The sequence below is a fragment of the Dermacentor andersoni genome, chromosome 4 (genome assembly GCF_023375885.2).
Source record: "Dermacentor andersoni chromosome 4, qqDerAnde1_hic_scaffold, whole genome shotgun sequence".
Taxonomy (NCBI): domain Eukaryota; kingdom Metazoa; phylum Arthropoda; class Arachnida; order Ixodida; family Ixodidae; genus Dermacentor; species Dermacentor andersoni.
This window is the reverse complement of record NC_092817.1, coordinates 2604814-2620791: the sequence shown is the minus strand read 5'-3', so window position 1 is coordinate 2620791 and position 15978 is coordinate 2604814. Positions and strand designations below refer to the sequence as shown.

General features: G+C 46.8%; 1 protein-coding gene across 2 annotated transcripts in view; it reads right to left on the bottom strand.

Moving 5' to 3' along the window:
• LOC126535883 (fat-like cadherin-related tumor suppressor homolog) overlaps positions 1 to 15978 on the bottom strand; it is a 517574-nt gene that overhangs the window by 76489 nt on the left and 425107 nt on the right. For both annotated transcript variants that reach the window (XM_055073317.2, XM_050182731.3), the window contains exon 30: positions 354 to 518. In XM_055073317.2, the coding sequence (XP_054929292.1) occupies positions 354 to 518 (165 nt within the window). The remainder of the gene's footprint in view (positions 1 to 353; positions 519 to 15978) is intronic.

Sequence of the window (15978 nt, the reverse complement as noted above, 5' to 3'; positions counted from 1 at the left end):
GCCTCATAAATAAACAATGTACAGCACCCCCTACGACGAACACCATGTTTCATTGCCATTTAGTGCAGCGTCTTGCTCGTACTGGTCACATTGCTCCTTCTAGCGACCATAACTAAACTGTTTTACAAGGGCCTCGCCTTAATGACTCCTGCACCACAGGTTCCAGAGTATGATATTAACAACTGCACCCAATTCAACTATGCTATACTCACGCTATACACATGGCACAGTTTCCATTTAATGCCTCTGCTATACGTTTAGGGCAGTGGTGAAACTGCACTCTGTTGAAATTGTGGATTGTGCATGTTGAAATTGTGGATCATCATACACCTGCGGCCTTGACAGTAGCTCACCTTCATAGCAGGAGGGCTCCTGGCATTGGACATCGCAATGGGGACCAGTGCGCCCAGGAGGACATTGGCAACTGTGGCCCAGGGGAGACGCATCTGGTACACAGTGGCGCCCTGCAGGGCACGGCTGCTGGGCACACTCGTCCACGGCCATTTCACAGGCATTGCCTACACAAAATACAAAAGTTACAATGGTAGTCAACACATATTCAATAACAAGAACATTTATTCTTTATTCATTCTTGGTGCAATAGAATCCTGGCTACATATACATTTTACCCCAGTTTCACATGGAATGCTTTGACCATTTCATGGTATGTTTAATTGTGATGCCAAGACAATGGGCTGAATTTGCACAGCACAGTCTAAACTGCTAGTGTCACACAGTCAAGGTTGCATACAACATCTGTGCTTGACAGAATCGTGATGATGTGCAATAGGCGAATGGGAAATGCCCTTGCAGGATCAGTCTTCACAAAATGCAAGTACAGTGCAACTCCGATAACTCAAAATCACTAATTTCAAACTGGCAGATAATTTGAACTGTTCTAGTGGTACCGGCAAATTCGTGTTTTTCTGAATAGAGAAACACTCCCGTGGACCATTTTTCGGACAAACCTGAGCAAAGACGAAGGTTCAATGTGTCGCGCTAGCTACCATAATGAAGCGCGCCCTCAAGATGAAGAGAATAGAGGTGCGTGCCGGCAGCCAAGGCTGAAACAGAGCAAGCAGAGCGCACCTTTCCCATCTGGCTTCAAAGGAGCAGGAAGGAGCCTCTAGCGTGCGCTTCACTGCCTGCACTCTCCTGCACTGAGCAGTAGTCTGTAAAACAATTTTCTGTACCGATCGCATAGCATTGTAGTTTTCAAGTTAAAAATTTACAAAATGTTACATGTGTTCCGCTTGTGGAAAACCTGGCACTGTAACAAAACATGCCCGGGAGCTGCCTCTAGTTTTAATCTTTGCTCGAAAGAGCCCTACAGGGTACAACAGTTCCAATATTTTTTCTAATCACTTCATTGTTTTTTTTACACGTCACATCATGTTCACCTTTACTAATTGTACCACAACTTTTCATTCACAAATTAGCATGTAGAGAAAAAAACTGAGCCCTCAGCAAGATATTGAAGACTGTCATACTTTCAAGCACACTTTAGGGAATACATAAAAACAAACGGGATCAAAATTGGTCTGGGCATTCCCATGCTACCCTTTCCACAGACAACACAGAATGCCCAAAACACACTTTTGAGAAAACGTCTCTCAAAGTTTTTGGAGCAGTTCACATCTCTCAAGATGACCAGGATTGTATTTTTCACTGTCTTTGCTTACAGGTGACTTTTTAGGTCTCTGCCCTTTGATTTCATGCACACGAGACGATTTTATGGCTCACCGACGGTCCTTTTCTGCAGCCTTCCAAAGGGGAAGAGCACCAGGTTTTACGCCCAGTGTAGTGCAAAGCTCAGTATATGCTCCCAAGTTGCCTGCATTGCACCTAGCAACTGCCTCGCATACTGCTGCTGCTATAGTGAAGAGGGAGGCATGCTGTTGCTTCGATATTAATGACCAAATCCTTGAATGTAGGCTTATGGCAGCATTCTGTGTCTTGTTGCCACTACACCAAGCCAGTAAATGAGGGTCAGACAAGCGTTGGTAGACCAGCTGCAGCACTTGCACAACTCTGTTGGGAAGATTGTACTTGTGTGGAGGTGGTGGCTTGCCTTCTGCCTCGGCTGAATGGTGCCTGCACCAGCTGGGCACAGACTGTGATGGGGCTCAGAATCTGCGGATGCGATGTGATATAGTGTTGCCATCATTGCCCTTTGCATGTCTTCCACATTCGTGCTACTTTGCAGGGCTAGGCCATAATAACTAGTCAATCTTTTTATGAACTCCTATGTCAGGCTACCTTTTCCATAGAGTGCCTCTCCCTTCTTGGCTTTGCTCACAAGAGAGCAAAGTGCTGTGCCGATCCTTTTTGGGACATGGTTCACACAGTTCTCCTTCATGAGAGGTATGAACCCATATGTCTGTTCATTGCACAGGGCCAGGTAAGTGCAGCTGTCTCCGTCACAGATTACATTAGTGTATCTGATGTCATTTCTGCTAAGGGAGTGCCCAAAAAGCTGCAGTGCGGCTTCAACTTTCATGCGTCCTGCACTCACATCAGTGTTCTTTTGGCATAGGTGTGCCTTCTTCCGTTTATGCAGGGTCACTTTTGGTTGGCCCTATTTGACATCTAAGGCAGAAGTTTGACAAGACCGTACCGTCAAGCACAAGACCCATGTAAAATTCTATTCACAGCCTACACCAATGCGTGGGCTATGCTCATGTGTCAGCCAAGCACCATTGCACACAACTGCAATGTTCTTAGTGGAGTTCACTTCCACTTCTTAGGTTCTCTATGCTTTTGAACGGTACAACACCTGCTGCGTGAAACGTCGGCACAGCTTCGCTGATTGAAGGCATCTGCCGACGTGCCATTTATCAATTCTGAAATGACTTGAGTGTCACGTCGAAAAGCCTCACACTGATGTGCACTAACATCAAGGAAACAGTCCTCTACTCCTCTACTCACATTTAAAATGACTTCGTAACAAAAAAAGCGGCTCTATTGTGTGGGGATGCGAGACTCTCACGCGTCCCCTGATATGTTGTTTTTCCCGCAAAGCTTCTGTCTCCTGCAGTGCGGCTTCGCCGCCTGGCCTGGGGCCCGCGGCGGTCGGCGTGGTTGAAGCGCAATATGAGAGATGGCGCGAATGTTGCGCTGTTAACGCCGCCTCACGGCAGGGTTACTTGGGGGCGCAAGAGAGAACACGCTTACTCTTTGGCGGTGGGTCGGCGAGTGCCGCGGACGCCCCGCGCAAGCACCGATCCATGCTTCTGCGAGACCGTCTCGCGTGGCCTCGTTCGAACGCGCCACCATTCACGTGACCGTACGCGCGAATGACCAGGCGTTGGGACCAGGCGTTGGGACCAGGCGTCCTGTCGTCTTCTCTGTCTGTGTCCCTGTTTTTTGCGCTAGTCTTTTGATTAATGATTAATGTCGGGATCCAGCATGGGGTGAACATATTCGCTCGTTATCCGGTCGCGGTGAGTCGGACTTTCTAGATTTGTCGTGCGCCCATCGGCATGTTTTGTGGACAGCAACTCGGCTAGCAGGCATTGATTTATGAAAGGTGCAATAAATGCCCTTGTGATTGTTTGCACTACTGTGTTGTCATTCCTTTGTCCCAAGAGGACGAGTGAGAAACCCACAATTGCTATGCCAAGCATTTTCCCTCTGAGCAGCGGTGGGATGCATATGTGAAAGTGAATAATGCTTATGTCTCCGCACTGAAATGCTCTCGTAATAATTTCCTACAAAATACTTTCCCAACTATACTCAGTAATGATCCCAAAATGTTTTGGGGAACCAGTCACCTCGACCGCAACAGCGAAATCATGTTACTTGACTCATCTGGTGAAGCAAACCCAGTTACCAACAGCTCTGTGGTGTTAAATGATGTATTTTGTCTTAATTTTGTTACAACCTCGTCTACAACATTTCCCAACGTGCAGTGTTTTGATTCTCTAACAATGGATCCAGTAATTATTCAACCCCTTGACATCGAAAAAATTATTGCATCATTGAAAGTGTCCTCAAGCCCAGGAATTGACCTTACAATGCTAAATTCTTAAAAAGTACCAAAATATATTCTAGTATTATGTTATCCAAGACATTTCGACAATTAATTGGTGAATCCACACCGCCATCCGACTGGAAAGTCGGAAAGGTGGTTCCAGTCCATAAATCTGGAAGTAAAAATTCACCCCTAAACTACCGCCAAATTTCACTAACTAGTATTCCGTTTAAAATCCTCGAACATGTCCTTTACAACAAACATTGTTAATTTCCTTGATGCTAACTCGTTCTTTTTGAAAGCCAAACATGGTTTCTGCTGATCTTTTTCCTGCGAAACACAGTTGGCTTCCTTTACACACAAACTACATACAATTCTTCATCGTCGTTCTATAGCTGACTGTGTCTTCCTAGATTTCGCAAAAGCTTTTCAAAAAGTTTGCCACAGTTTACTTCTCTTTAAGTTAAGCAAATTGAACATTCATAGGAAACTTCTCTCGTGGATCTAATATTTTCTAACCGGACGCTCCCAATTCGTGTCTGCTTACACTTTTAATACCCCGTTGAGGCCAGTTCATTCTGGCATGCCCCAAGGTTCAGTGCTCGGCCCTCTCCTGCTTCTCATTTATATTAATGACTTGCCGCAATGCGTGACCTCTAACATTCACTTATTCACCGACGATTCCGTAGTCTTCTGAGAAATGATTGACCAAAATGAAGTTACGATCCTTCAGAACTATATCAACTGTATATCTAACTGGTGTAAAGTCTGGCTGATGGAACTTAACACCATGACATGTAAGGTATTACGTATCTCCCGTACAACTTCCTACTTGCTCGAGAATTAAGCTCTCAAATCCGTAACATCCTATTGCTACTTAGGTGTCCACATAAATTCCTCTCTTTCTTGGTTGCTTCACATTAGCAAAATAATTAGCAATGCAAACCGCTCGTTAGGTTACCTCCGGCACAGTTTTTCATCTGCTCCTGTTTCTTTAAAACTCCTCCTTTACAAATCTTTAGTCCGAAGTAAACTCGAATATGCCTCTTCCATCTGGGACCTCAGCACTGCTATATCAACTTCTGCCCTCGAGCTTGTCCAAAATAACTCTGCCCTGTTTATTCTAAGAAACTACAGTTGTACTGCCAGTATCATTTTAATGAAAGAGTCTCTACAGCTTGCGGCACTCGCCTGTCACCGCAAGTTTTCTTGCCTATGTCTCTTCCACAAAATATACTACAGTGCCGCCCTACACTATGACCTTATTTTTCCTCCATCATACATTTCCCCTCGTTTCGAGCATGCATAAAAGGTGGGAATTATGTCGTGCTTAACGCAAACATGTTATCAATCTTTTGTACCCTGCACCTCACAGGACTGGAACCACCTTCCGGGATAAATCACATCCATTGCTCACTATTCCCAGTTTCATAATGTTTTAAACACAAGTGTATTGCAAAGCAACTAATCAAGTATGCAATTATATTTGTTATCAGTCAATTGCTTCAATTTTTGTTGCTTCCCGCTTTTATTTCATCTTTTTAGCTAACATTGTATTAACAGAACAAAAACCTGTATCATGTCCTTTCTTCCTATATGTTCCACTCCCCTCTGTAATGCCTCTAGCCCTGAGGGTAATAATAATAAATAAAAGATAAATACTGACAAACTTGACCTGCGTCGCAACTCCGCTGCATTGTCTGGTACACTGATGTTGTTTGTTGATGTCCCAGGATCCAGGACGACGTAGCTATCGCTACTTGGCGACTGACTTGGTGGGGCACCACACCACGACCTCCTCTATAGTTTATAGAGGAGGTCATGCACCGCATGGCACAAAGACACCTGATGCCGGCGCCCACATACCGCCATTTGACGGGTCTGGCTCATTGGCAATCACTTTCAGTAACTTCCGTGCAGTAGGGGGTCAGCACCTTTGCTTTCCGTACACAAGCTCAGTCTTGCATTTCCTTTGAAACGTGCGACCCATGGCTACAGACCAAGTGCAACACTTAGAGAAAATCCACCTCGGTATTGAGAGCAGCATTGGTCCTGTGCCCAACAGCGTGTTTCTATTTATGCCCAAGCCCAGTGCTCGACCACTGCGCCGCCATGCGCCGCTTGCACGTACCACGTTTCCCTGCAATTTCTTGCCGAAGCGCCATGGCACACAGCCTAGAAGCTTCTAGATAATTGGATTTGTGCCCCTAGCTGTGCCTCGGCGCGGAGTCTCCTCGGCCCAGCCTGCATTCGCAGAGTTTAGGTGGTGTAGGTAAGTTTTAATTTTAAATGCATAAGCATTTGTATGCTTACCCAATGAAAACAGCACTTTTGAGATAGCGCACGCAGCAGCGAGTGAATTTACTTTTGCACTGCCTCTCGCTTCAAGGCCAACGAAGTGGCGAGAACACGGCGCCGACAGTGCTCTCAGCAAATACCTCACTCTGCCACTTTCGCAGATCGCTTTCAAGTTAAATGCATGCGCGTCTCCTCAACACTAAGTAAGTGGCGAGAAAACAGCGCACGAAGCTATGAGCAGTTGGCACTCTTTGTGGGCATCGCAGATCGCTTTCAAGGTGTGGCCCGCGCGGTGGTGACATACGAAGCTGCTGCCTGAGTATGTTGGGTAACATTTCATAATGGTTTGTCGCGGATGGATAAGGCACTAAACAGCAATAACAACTTATAATGATCGGAACGTCATCAGGGCACCTGGCGCCTCCACCTACAGTACTTTGCTTGCGCCATCAATGCTCCTTGTTCTGCCGTCGGCACCAGTTCGTGTCGCCACTGTGCTATCATTAGTAGTGGCCTAATCAAGTTACATAACATTGGTAATGCCACCAGGCTATGTGGGGATGAGCAAGTGGCACAACGCTTACGCACACTTAGTCTAACTCTCAGAGGGGTTTCTGCGTGATCTTTTTTTTTGTTGAGACAAATCGTAAAAGCCCTAACTCGATGACAAAGAGCGGTGCATGATCTAAAAAATGGCGAAAGGCAAGCAGAGAACACAGAGACGTCTGCAATGAAGGAGCCGGAGCAAATTAAAATTAAAATATGGTGTTTTAAGTGCCCAAAACACTTTCTGATTATGAGGCACGCTATAGTGGAGGACTCCGTAAATTTTGAGCACCTGGGGTTCTTTAACGTGCACCTAAATCTAAGCACCACGGGTGTTTTTGCATTTCACCCCCATCAAAGTGCGGCCGCCGTGGCCGTGATTCGATCCTGCGACCTCGTGCTCAGCAGCCCAACACCATAGCCACTGAGCAACCACAACGGGTAGCCGGAGCAGATGACAAGCCTTGCGGCAGCCAAAAGAGACCACGTGACTGCACACGCAGCAGCCAATAGCAGCCACACGATCTCCCATGCGCAAGCTTTATCCAATCACCGCTGCGCTTTTGAGCCGTGGGAAATTCAAAAGGTTTTGCGAGCCCCCCACTCACATAGAAGTGATGCCTATACCACACCGCCGCTGCCGTCGGCAATGGTGGGGAAAAAATGCGCAAGAATTCAGTGCTGTGTCCTGCTAACCACAGCCTAAGAGTGGACGACTTTGTAAATGACAGTGCTGAGACGTCGCTCATAGAGGCACGTGATTTAGAGAATTATTGAAGGCCACATCTGTTATTTGTGTAATCTGTTGTTTCAATAGACGAATAAAAGTTCAGAGAAATAATAAACATATAAACCGAATGTGTGTGTGTTTCTATTTTACTTCACAATGCAGCAAGAGAGAGATGTACTTCCGTTTCATTTGCTTGTTCCCACGTCATCCACTCACACGCGCAGACCACGAAACTGTCATTTTCTGCCATGTCCCAGCGCGCAATCATGCTTTGTGTTCCACTTGTGTCTGCTTCAGTGTTCGAGTAGCAGGGTCATTCCACGCCAACTATCCCAACTGTGGCGCTCGAGAAAAATAATTTCTCTTAAATAATTAGGAAAAAATTACAGGTATAAAAGCATTACTTGAACAGTATTTCCCTTAACTATTGCTACGGAACGGTATTTGCGATGACAAAGAGGCGAGCAGGAGAGCAGGATTAGAGGCTAGCGCAGGCTGTTGCCTCTTGGCCAAGTGCAGCGTATTGCCTTGTAAATATACTTGCACGTAGCTTTTCGTCGGCGTCTTCCTACGTAACATATCTGGTGGAGGTGGACGTTCCCTGTACCTCGTCACGGAGCTTCGCAGTGGACGGTACATCGAGCCTTCCTTCATGGCTCCGGGCAACGACAACTCAACTCCGCCGGTTCCGACACCTGCTGCCACATCGGCGACCTACATCACTCTCCCCGCTCCCCGTGATCCTGGCGTATTCTCGGGCTAAGATGGGGAAGACGTCGAGGACTGGATCAGCCTGTAAAAACACGTCAGCCGCAATAACCGGTGGGACCCTGCTATCATGCTCGCCAACGTAGTCTTTTACCTCGGTGGCACACCTCGAGTTTGGTTTCGGATGCACGAAGATGAGCTCACCAGTTGGGATTCGCTTAAGCAAAAGCTCCAAGACTTGTTCGGCAACCCCTACGGTCACCAACTTGCCGCGCAGAAGGCGCTTTCCGGCCGTGTGCAGACATCAACAGAGCCCAACGTAACATATATTCAGGACGTCTTGGCTCTGTGCCGCAAAGTTGACGCACACATGACTGAGTCCGACATGGTCTCCCACATCCGCAAAGGCATTGCCGATGACGGCTTCAACTTGCTCGTTTTTAACAATGTGGCGACGGTAGATGCAGTTATAAAAGAGTGCCGCTGCCTGGAACTCGCTAAAAGCTGACGTATCAACCAGCAGTTTGCCCGTCTGCCCAACACCCCAGCGATATCTTCCTGTGCCGACGCTCCTCATCCCAACAACACTGGCGATGTTACCAGAATCGTCCGCCGTGAGATCGAGGCCGCCTATCTGACTGCCTTCGACTCCAACCCCTCCAATGCACCTGCAGTCACGGTTTCCTTGATCCGGGCAGTTGTCCGCCACGAGTTCGCAAACATGGGTCTTCACACCATCTGCTCGGCCCATCGCCCTGATACCCACCCGGCTTCTTCGATTCCGCCCGGTTCCGCATCTTCTTACCCACCACGTTTCCGCAACCCGTCTGAATGGTGCACTGCAGATGACAAGCCCATTTGTTTTCACTGCCATCGAATCGGGCACATTTCTCGGCACTGTCGCAGTCGCTGGAGTTCTCCGAACTGGTCTACTTTTACTGCCTACTCTCGCCCCCCAGGTGGGCCTTCTCGTCCCTATGCTGGCCGCTCCGATAATGCCACCACAGATTCTCCTGTGCCGAACCGCCCCTATTCTCGTTCGCCTTCGCCCCAATGACGACAATCTCGCTCCCCCCAGCCCCGTCGCTCATATTCGCCAACTCCCTTCGGACGCCGCTCCCAGCCAGAAAATCAGACGATGCAGCGCCTCGAGGTGACGCTGCATTGCTCCCTACGCCGCCAAATCCTCTACTGACGTTGCCCACTCATCTGAACCTTCTTGACGTGCAAGTCGACGGTGTTTCTGTATCTGCTCTCATAGACACTGGGGTGCATTTGTCAGTAATGAGCGCTGACCTTCGTAACTGGCTGAGGAAAATAATCACGCTCGCCACGACGCCTGTTGTCCATGTCGCCGATGGAACAGCCCCCGTAATTGGTATGTGTGCCGCCCGCGTCTCTTTCGTCGATTGCTCCACTATCGTGCTATTCACAGTCATCGCCCACTGTCCCCACGACATCATCCTTGGCTTAGACCTCCTCTCCGCACATTCTGCTCTCATGGATTGTTCCACCAGTACTCTCCGGCTTGACCTGCCTGTTCTGGATCCCGCTGAACCATACCCCAGTCGCCTCAGTTCCGTCGAGTTCGTTTGCTTGTCACCTTCGCCACTGACTTACGTTGACTTCGTGTCATCCCCACCAGTCCCCGATGGTCACTACATCGCGGCTCCTATGCAACACATCCTCCTTACACACAGGATCACGGTACCTCATACAGTTTTATCTATTACGACGAATTGCGTCTGCCTGCAAGTGGTCAATTTTGGCTTCACGACACAAGTACTGCCATGTGGGATGTCTCTGGCCCAGCTTTGCTCATTCGAGGATCACTCAGTAGCATCTATTGCAGTAGACAATTCAGCTGATCCTCCTCTACCATCGCAGTCTCAACAGCTCGTAAGTCAATGTCAACTGTCCTGACATACTCTCAGCCCACTCACGACGCCTCAGTGTTGTGTTTCACTGCTTTAAAGAGTTTATTTTGGTTTGGAAGAGAGACACCTGTATGTTGGCATCAGCCAACACTCAAGCTCCTTCAAAACGGTGGCAGCACGCTTCCTCTCCCGTTCATTTCTCAATGCGTAGGTCCTTTCTGTTCTTGTCCTCTTTTCGCCACTCGTTCGCCCCACAAACCTTTTGAAGCATCTTCCTGGTCAGTTGCACAGTCCACGCCCGATTTTTTAAATTCCCTAAGGTCCGCGAAAATGTCCGAAACATTGGCCAGTTGGAAAAAATAAATGCATGTCATTTACTACCCTTAAGAGCTTAAACAGCCACAGGCACATTCAAAAACACTCTGAAGGCCTGTTGGTACATGTATTAGGCATATCGCTCATACTGTGACAGGAAATACCGGGTGCATGCGTGTATAATTAAGGAATACATACGGTGTTCCATGGCAATAGCCCCTTCCTACACTTGTTATGCTTCACTGCAATACTTTTTCTTATGCTTCAACAAGTAACATTTCTGTACAGAGGCGAAGCTGACTTTTGGGAACCAGCATTATGCAACGCTGCATGCTTTCCAAGCTTCTAAGCCAATTGCGAGGACCACAAAGGCGGAGTCCATGCCATTGCTGACAGCAGCGAATTCTTTCAATAAAGGCAAGAAGCTTCATCGGCAAGAAGCTTCATAGCGAATGTCGAAGCAGCTAAGCCTAGCGTTGCCGCAGTGGTGGCTGCGGCTGCCAGCGGATCTGCGTACGAGAGCACTGGTTCGAGGCGGCGAGGTAATCAAAATGGCAGCGGTGGTGGCTTTGATTAATGCCGTTTCGGACCTGTGGCCACGGCTAAACATCCAGAAAATTGGACGGTGAAGAGTTCTTGCGTCCGAAATTTCAGACATTCTGATACATTGACTCGATGAGGTACGTGGTAGTGCCGCGAAGCCGTCCAAATTATCGAGAATCTGGAAAGTCGGTCATTGATTGTACACTGGCAACTCCTCCAGCCAACGACAGGGCATCAAAGACTATTCATTACGATTCTTGTCTGTTAATCGAACCAGCATTACCGCGACTTTCGACCCTTTCAATAAAATTACAGCTAATTTTTCCTGATACAGGCACAAATTCCCTGAGTTCTCCCTGAGTTTCCCCGAGTTTTTCCAGACTACTCAAGATCCCTGAGAATTCCCGGTTTTCCAAGTTGGTAGACACCCTGTTATAACAATGACAAGCTGCTGCACTGTCAACTTTTGTATGTTTTCTATGGTGAAATAACCAGCTTACTACAATGTCATTATGCCGCATTATCGGTTATAACGATGAAGTCTGACTGATGGGTGTCCATGCCGAAAGGTAATGAAATGTGAAATCCTTGTAAAAAAAAAGAAAAAGTGAAATGCTAGTCGCTGCACGATCGCCCGCCACCCCATCTGCTGTGGCAGTCTTCTCTCCATGAGAGATGCACGCCAGACTCGCACGCATCTCTCCCATCACCCTTCCACCCCTCCAAATGCAAATGGCCTGCACCCATAGCTCTGCGCTGTGCCACTCTCCAAAACATGAATGTACCGTGCCAACTGCACTGACAACGCTGCCAGCGCTGCTCCCAGATTACTCGCTGGGGCCTCATTCTGCACAATTCTGCTAATGAATTAAGTCGCTCATGCTTGTCTTGGTTCATTGCATTGAAATCGTTCTTGGCCACATGGTTTTTCAGCATCGTTTCACTCGCCGCCGAAATGAAAGATGCACGACATTGCCAGTAAAAAGAAAGCGCACCGCTATAGATTTGAAAACGAAGTGCTTCTAACTGATGAGATGATTGTCGTGAACACGCTTGCATCAAATAGTGACAGTGACGGTCACGACGGTAGCACTGACGAGGTGGGAGAGGCTGCCCCAACATTGTGTGAGTGTGCCAGGCTGATGCCAGGTGGCGTAGAGTCACATGCACAAGACGGCAGGCAGCTGTGTAGAGTAGCAGGCATGGGACGGTAGGCAACGGTGTGTGGCGGGGAGGCATACCATCGAAGGCGTGTGTGCACGGTCGGCATGCGGGGAGTGCGCGAGAATGAACTGAGTGAGTGAAGTAATTAGTGGAGCAAGCCACATGCGGTGCGACGGGACGAAACGCAGGCTGCGTGTGTGTGCGTGCGTAGAGGATTTCCCAAAATTATGTGGGGATGCGCGGCTCACGCATCCCCTGATGTGTTGTTTTCTCGCATAGCTCCCGTCTCCTGTTTTTCTGGCTTCGCCGCGTGGCCTTACTGCAGCGGTTGGTATGCTAGCAGGGTAGTCTAGAAGCGTACGGTGAGGGGCTAGTTGGTATGGCATTATGCGAACAACGAAAAACTGCGCAAAAAAGAACAAGACAGAGAAAGAACCACACGACACAGGCGCAGACTAACAACTGGTTTAATGCTCCAACGCCACTTTCCTACCAACAACAGAACGCATGCGCACAAACCGCAATGACCAATGCCGCTATCATGTAGTCAAGCCAAGGATCCCGAAGATGCCCAACACCTGTTCGCATAATGCCATACCAACTAGCCCCTCACCGTACGCTTCTAGACTTCATCTTTTCTACTTGGGGCTCTTTTCTGTGTTCCCTTTCCTACGAGGACCAGAGCGCTGCGTGCACTAGCCTCATAGCTGCAAAAACTTGCGAGGCCAGGTGGTTAGGATACCGCTTGCGCAAGAATATGTGCCCGCTGGAGGTGTTGGGCATCTTCGGCATCCTTGGCTGTTCCGAGGGACTCTGGAAAAGAATTGCAAAGATTCTGAGAAGTGAATGCTGGAGACACGTCCGCCTGTTGCAAGACTGGCTACGGTGTCTGTGCTTCAGCTTGAAGGGAACAGGCCCCGCAGGCTCAGCAGCAGCAGTGGGCTCGGCAGCAGCGCTTCGGGAATGTTGCTTCAAAATCCGCTCTGCTTCTCGGTGCAGGTTCTCGCTACCCTAATCACAGTATGGTCACCGAACCGTGCTTGTGCATCGGACGGACTTCATTGCCACAATCTTGGTGACAGCGTCATCGAGGTATCAGTGGATGGTGACATGTGCGAGATCAGCGAGAACATCCCGCCTTTCCTCCTGACATCTGCGCTTGCGCCTTCATCTGTGACGTCACATCACGTGGGACTTCCAGCGCCTTTAAAACGGGTCGCACTGCAAGTTGCCTCCTGTGGGCTCGGCAGCAGCGCTTCGGGAATGTTGCTTCAAAATCCGCTCTGCTTCTCGGTGCAGGTTAGTTCTTACTTACCTACGAAGTGCTATCATAGTGACAACCGTTTCCTGATGCTGCTGCCATGCCCACTGCTGTTGTCTGATATGTTTACGTTTGTGTTGAATCTTTTATCATGTGGCGATATTGAGGCGAACCCAGGTCCGAATGAGAAGGAACTCTTGATGAAGCTACTTGATGGCCAGAATAACATGATGACCACCATGAATAGCCTATTGTCGAATCAAAATAGAATGGAATTAGATATAACAGATATGAAGGAAAGACTAAGCTGTTTAGAGACTAACTCGTCTGTTCTGCAATCTTTAGAACAAGAATTTAAAATCGTGAAGTCATCTGTCGCTACTTTGCAAACACAGGTGTCATATTTACAGAATAAGTTAGATGACCAAGAAAATAGAGGTAGACGGAACAACCTGATCATTTACGGGATCCAGGAACATGACAATGAAACAACGGATAGCCTAACAAAAATACTACAAGACGATCTTTTCAAGGATAAGCTGGGACTCAGTGTTAGTGGCATGGAGAGATGTCACAGACTAGGCAAAAAGAGCAGAAAAGGCCGCCCAGTGATAATTAAATTCTTGGATTATCGTGAGAAACTAACAATTCTCAGGTCTTGTTCAAAGTTAAAAGGAACAAACCTTTCCGTAACAGAAGACTTTTCATTCAGAGTGCGTCAAATACGAAAAAAATTGTGGCTAAGTGCGAAACAGGAAAAAGAAAATAATGCTAAGGTGAAGTTGTTCTTTGATAAGTTAAGCGTGGACGGCGTAATGTTTGGCTGGGACGAAGCTAAAGATAAACGCTTTAAAATTACTAAACAGAAATGAATTGAGAAGATAAACAGCAGGCCTTTCACAATTCTTAACATGAATTGCCGCAGTGTCGTGAATAAGACTGTCCAGCTTGAGAGCATGCTTTTTTCACTAGAACCCGACGTGGCAGTACTAACCGAAACTTGGTTAAGCGATGATATATTTGACAGTGAATTCGTACCAAAGAATTATAAAGTGTTACGTAGGGACCGGGATAAAAGAGGGGGAGGTATTGCTATACTGTATAAATCTTCCATTATGCTGCAGACAATGCCTGATGTTCCGGATGTAGAAAGCATATTTTGTAAATTATACGTCAATAATTTTAGATATATCCTTGCAGGTTTGTACAGACCTCCTAACTCCACTGTTGATTACTTGGAGCGCTTGTCAACTTATATGCATTCATATGTAACGCAAGAAGATAAATTAATATTAACCGGTGATTTCAATCTGCCAAATATCAATTGGGAAACTTTTTCTTCGTATCCAATTCAAAGTGCGGAAAGTGTTATGACTAATATAGCTTTTACTTTTGATCTACTACAAATTGTGCAGGATTTCACAAGAATTCAAAATGATTCAAGGTCCATTCTTGATTTGTTTTTTGTAAGTGGCACCATTAAAGACTGCATCTCATATACAGTAACATCCGGTATTTCTGATCACAAAGCAGTTGTCCTGACGTTGAAAAGTGCTTTAATCAATCGAACCAATAACGTTCAATATTTTCCAAATTTTTCAAGAGCGCAGGATGACTCTATAATAGATGCGCTAGCTTTTAACTACGATCACTTTCAAGGCCTTGATTGTAGTGTAAACGACCTCTGGCTTTTTTTTTAAAGACCTCATTTTTGATTGTGTGGAACGCTTCGTTCCTAAAATAGTGAAGTCGAAGCGCCGCAATCCATGGATTACGCGGGAGACGTTACAGATGAGGCGGAAACTTAAGCGATTAAAAAAGAAACGCGCCCTAATGAAGGACAGCGAAGAACTTAAAGCCGATATTGATAACTTGTCCGAAAAACTTCACGAAAAAATTGTCAAAGATAAAGAGCATTATCACAGCACATTACTACCAGACTTTATCAGATCATCTCCCGATAAATTCTGGAGGGTTGTGACGCCCGCCTCTTTGTCTTCCGACACCTTTTTTATAAACGGCGAAAGTGTGCGGGATGAGAAAACTGTGTGTTCTGCTTTTAATAACCATTTTAAGAGTGCATTCACAAGTGATGATGGCTGTTTACCATGCTTTTCTGCTGAACTGCCTTCCCTTCCCGACATTGTTATTTCGGAACAGGGTATTCTAAATTTATTGTTAAAGCTTGACATTAAAAAATCTCCAGGACCAGACGATATTCCGAACTGTTTTCTAAAGCGTTACGCTGAATGGTGTGCAAAATATCTGTACATTCTATTTGCGAAGTCAATTAACGAAGGATCACTACCGGAAGACTGGAAAATTGCTAGAATAAAACCTTTACATAAATCGGGGGATAAATTGCGCATCAATAATTACAGACCGATTTCATTAACATCAACATCTTGTAAGCTCTTAGAACACATAATTCATAAACATATAACTGGTTTTCTAGACGAACATAACGTTTTCACAAACATGCAGCATGGTTTCAGAAGTGGCCTTTCGACGACTACTCAACTAGTTGAAATCATACATGACTTTGCTAACACTGTAAACAAAG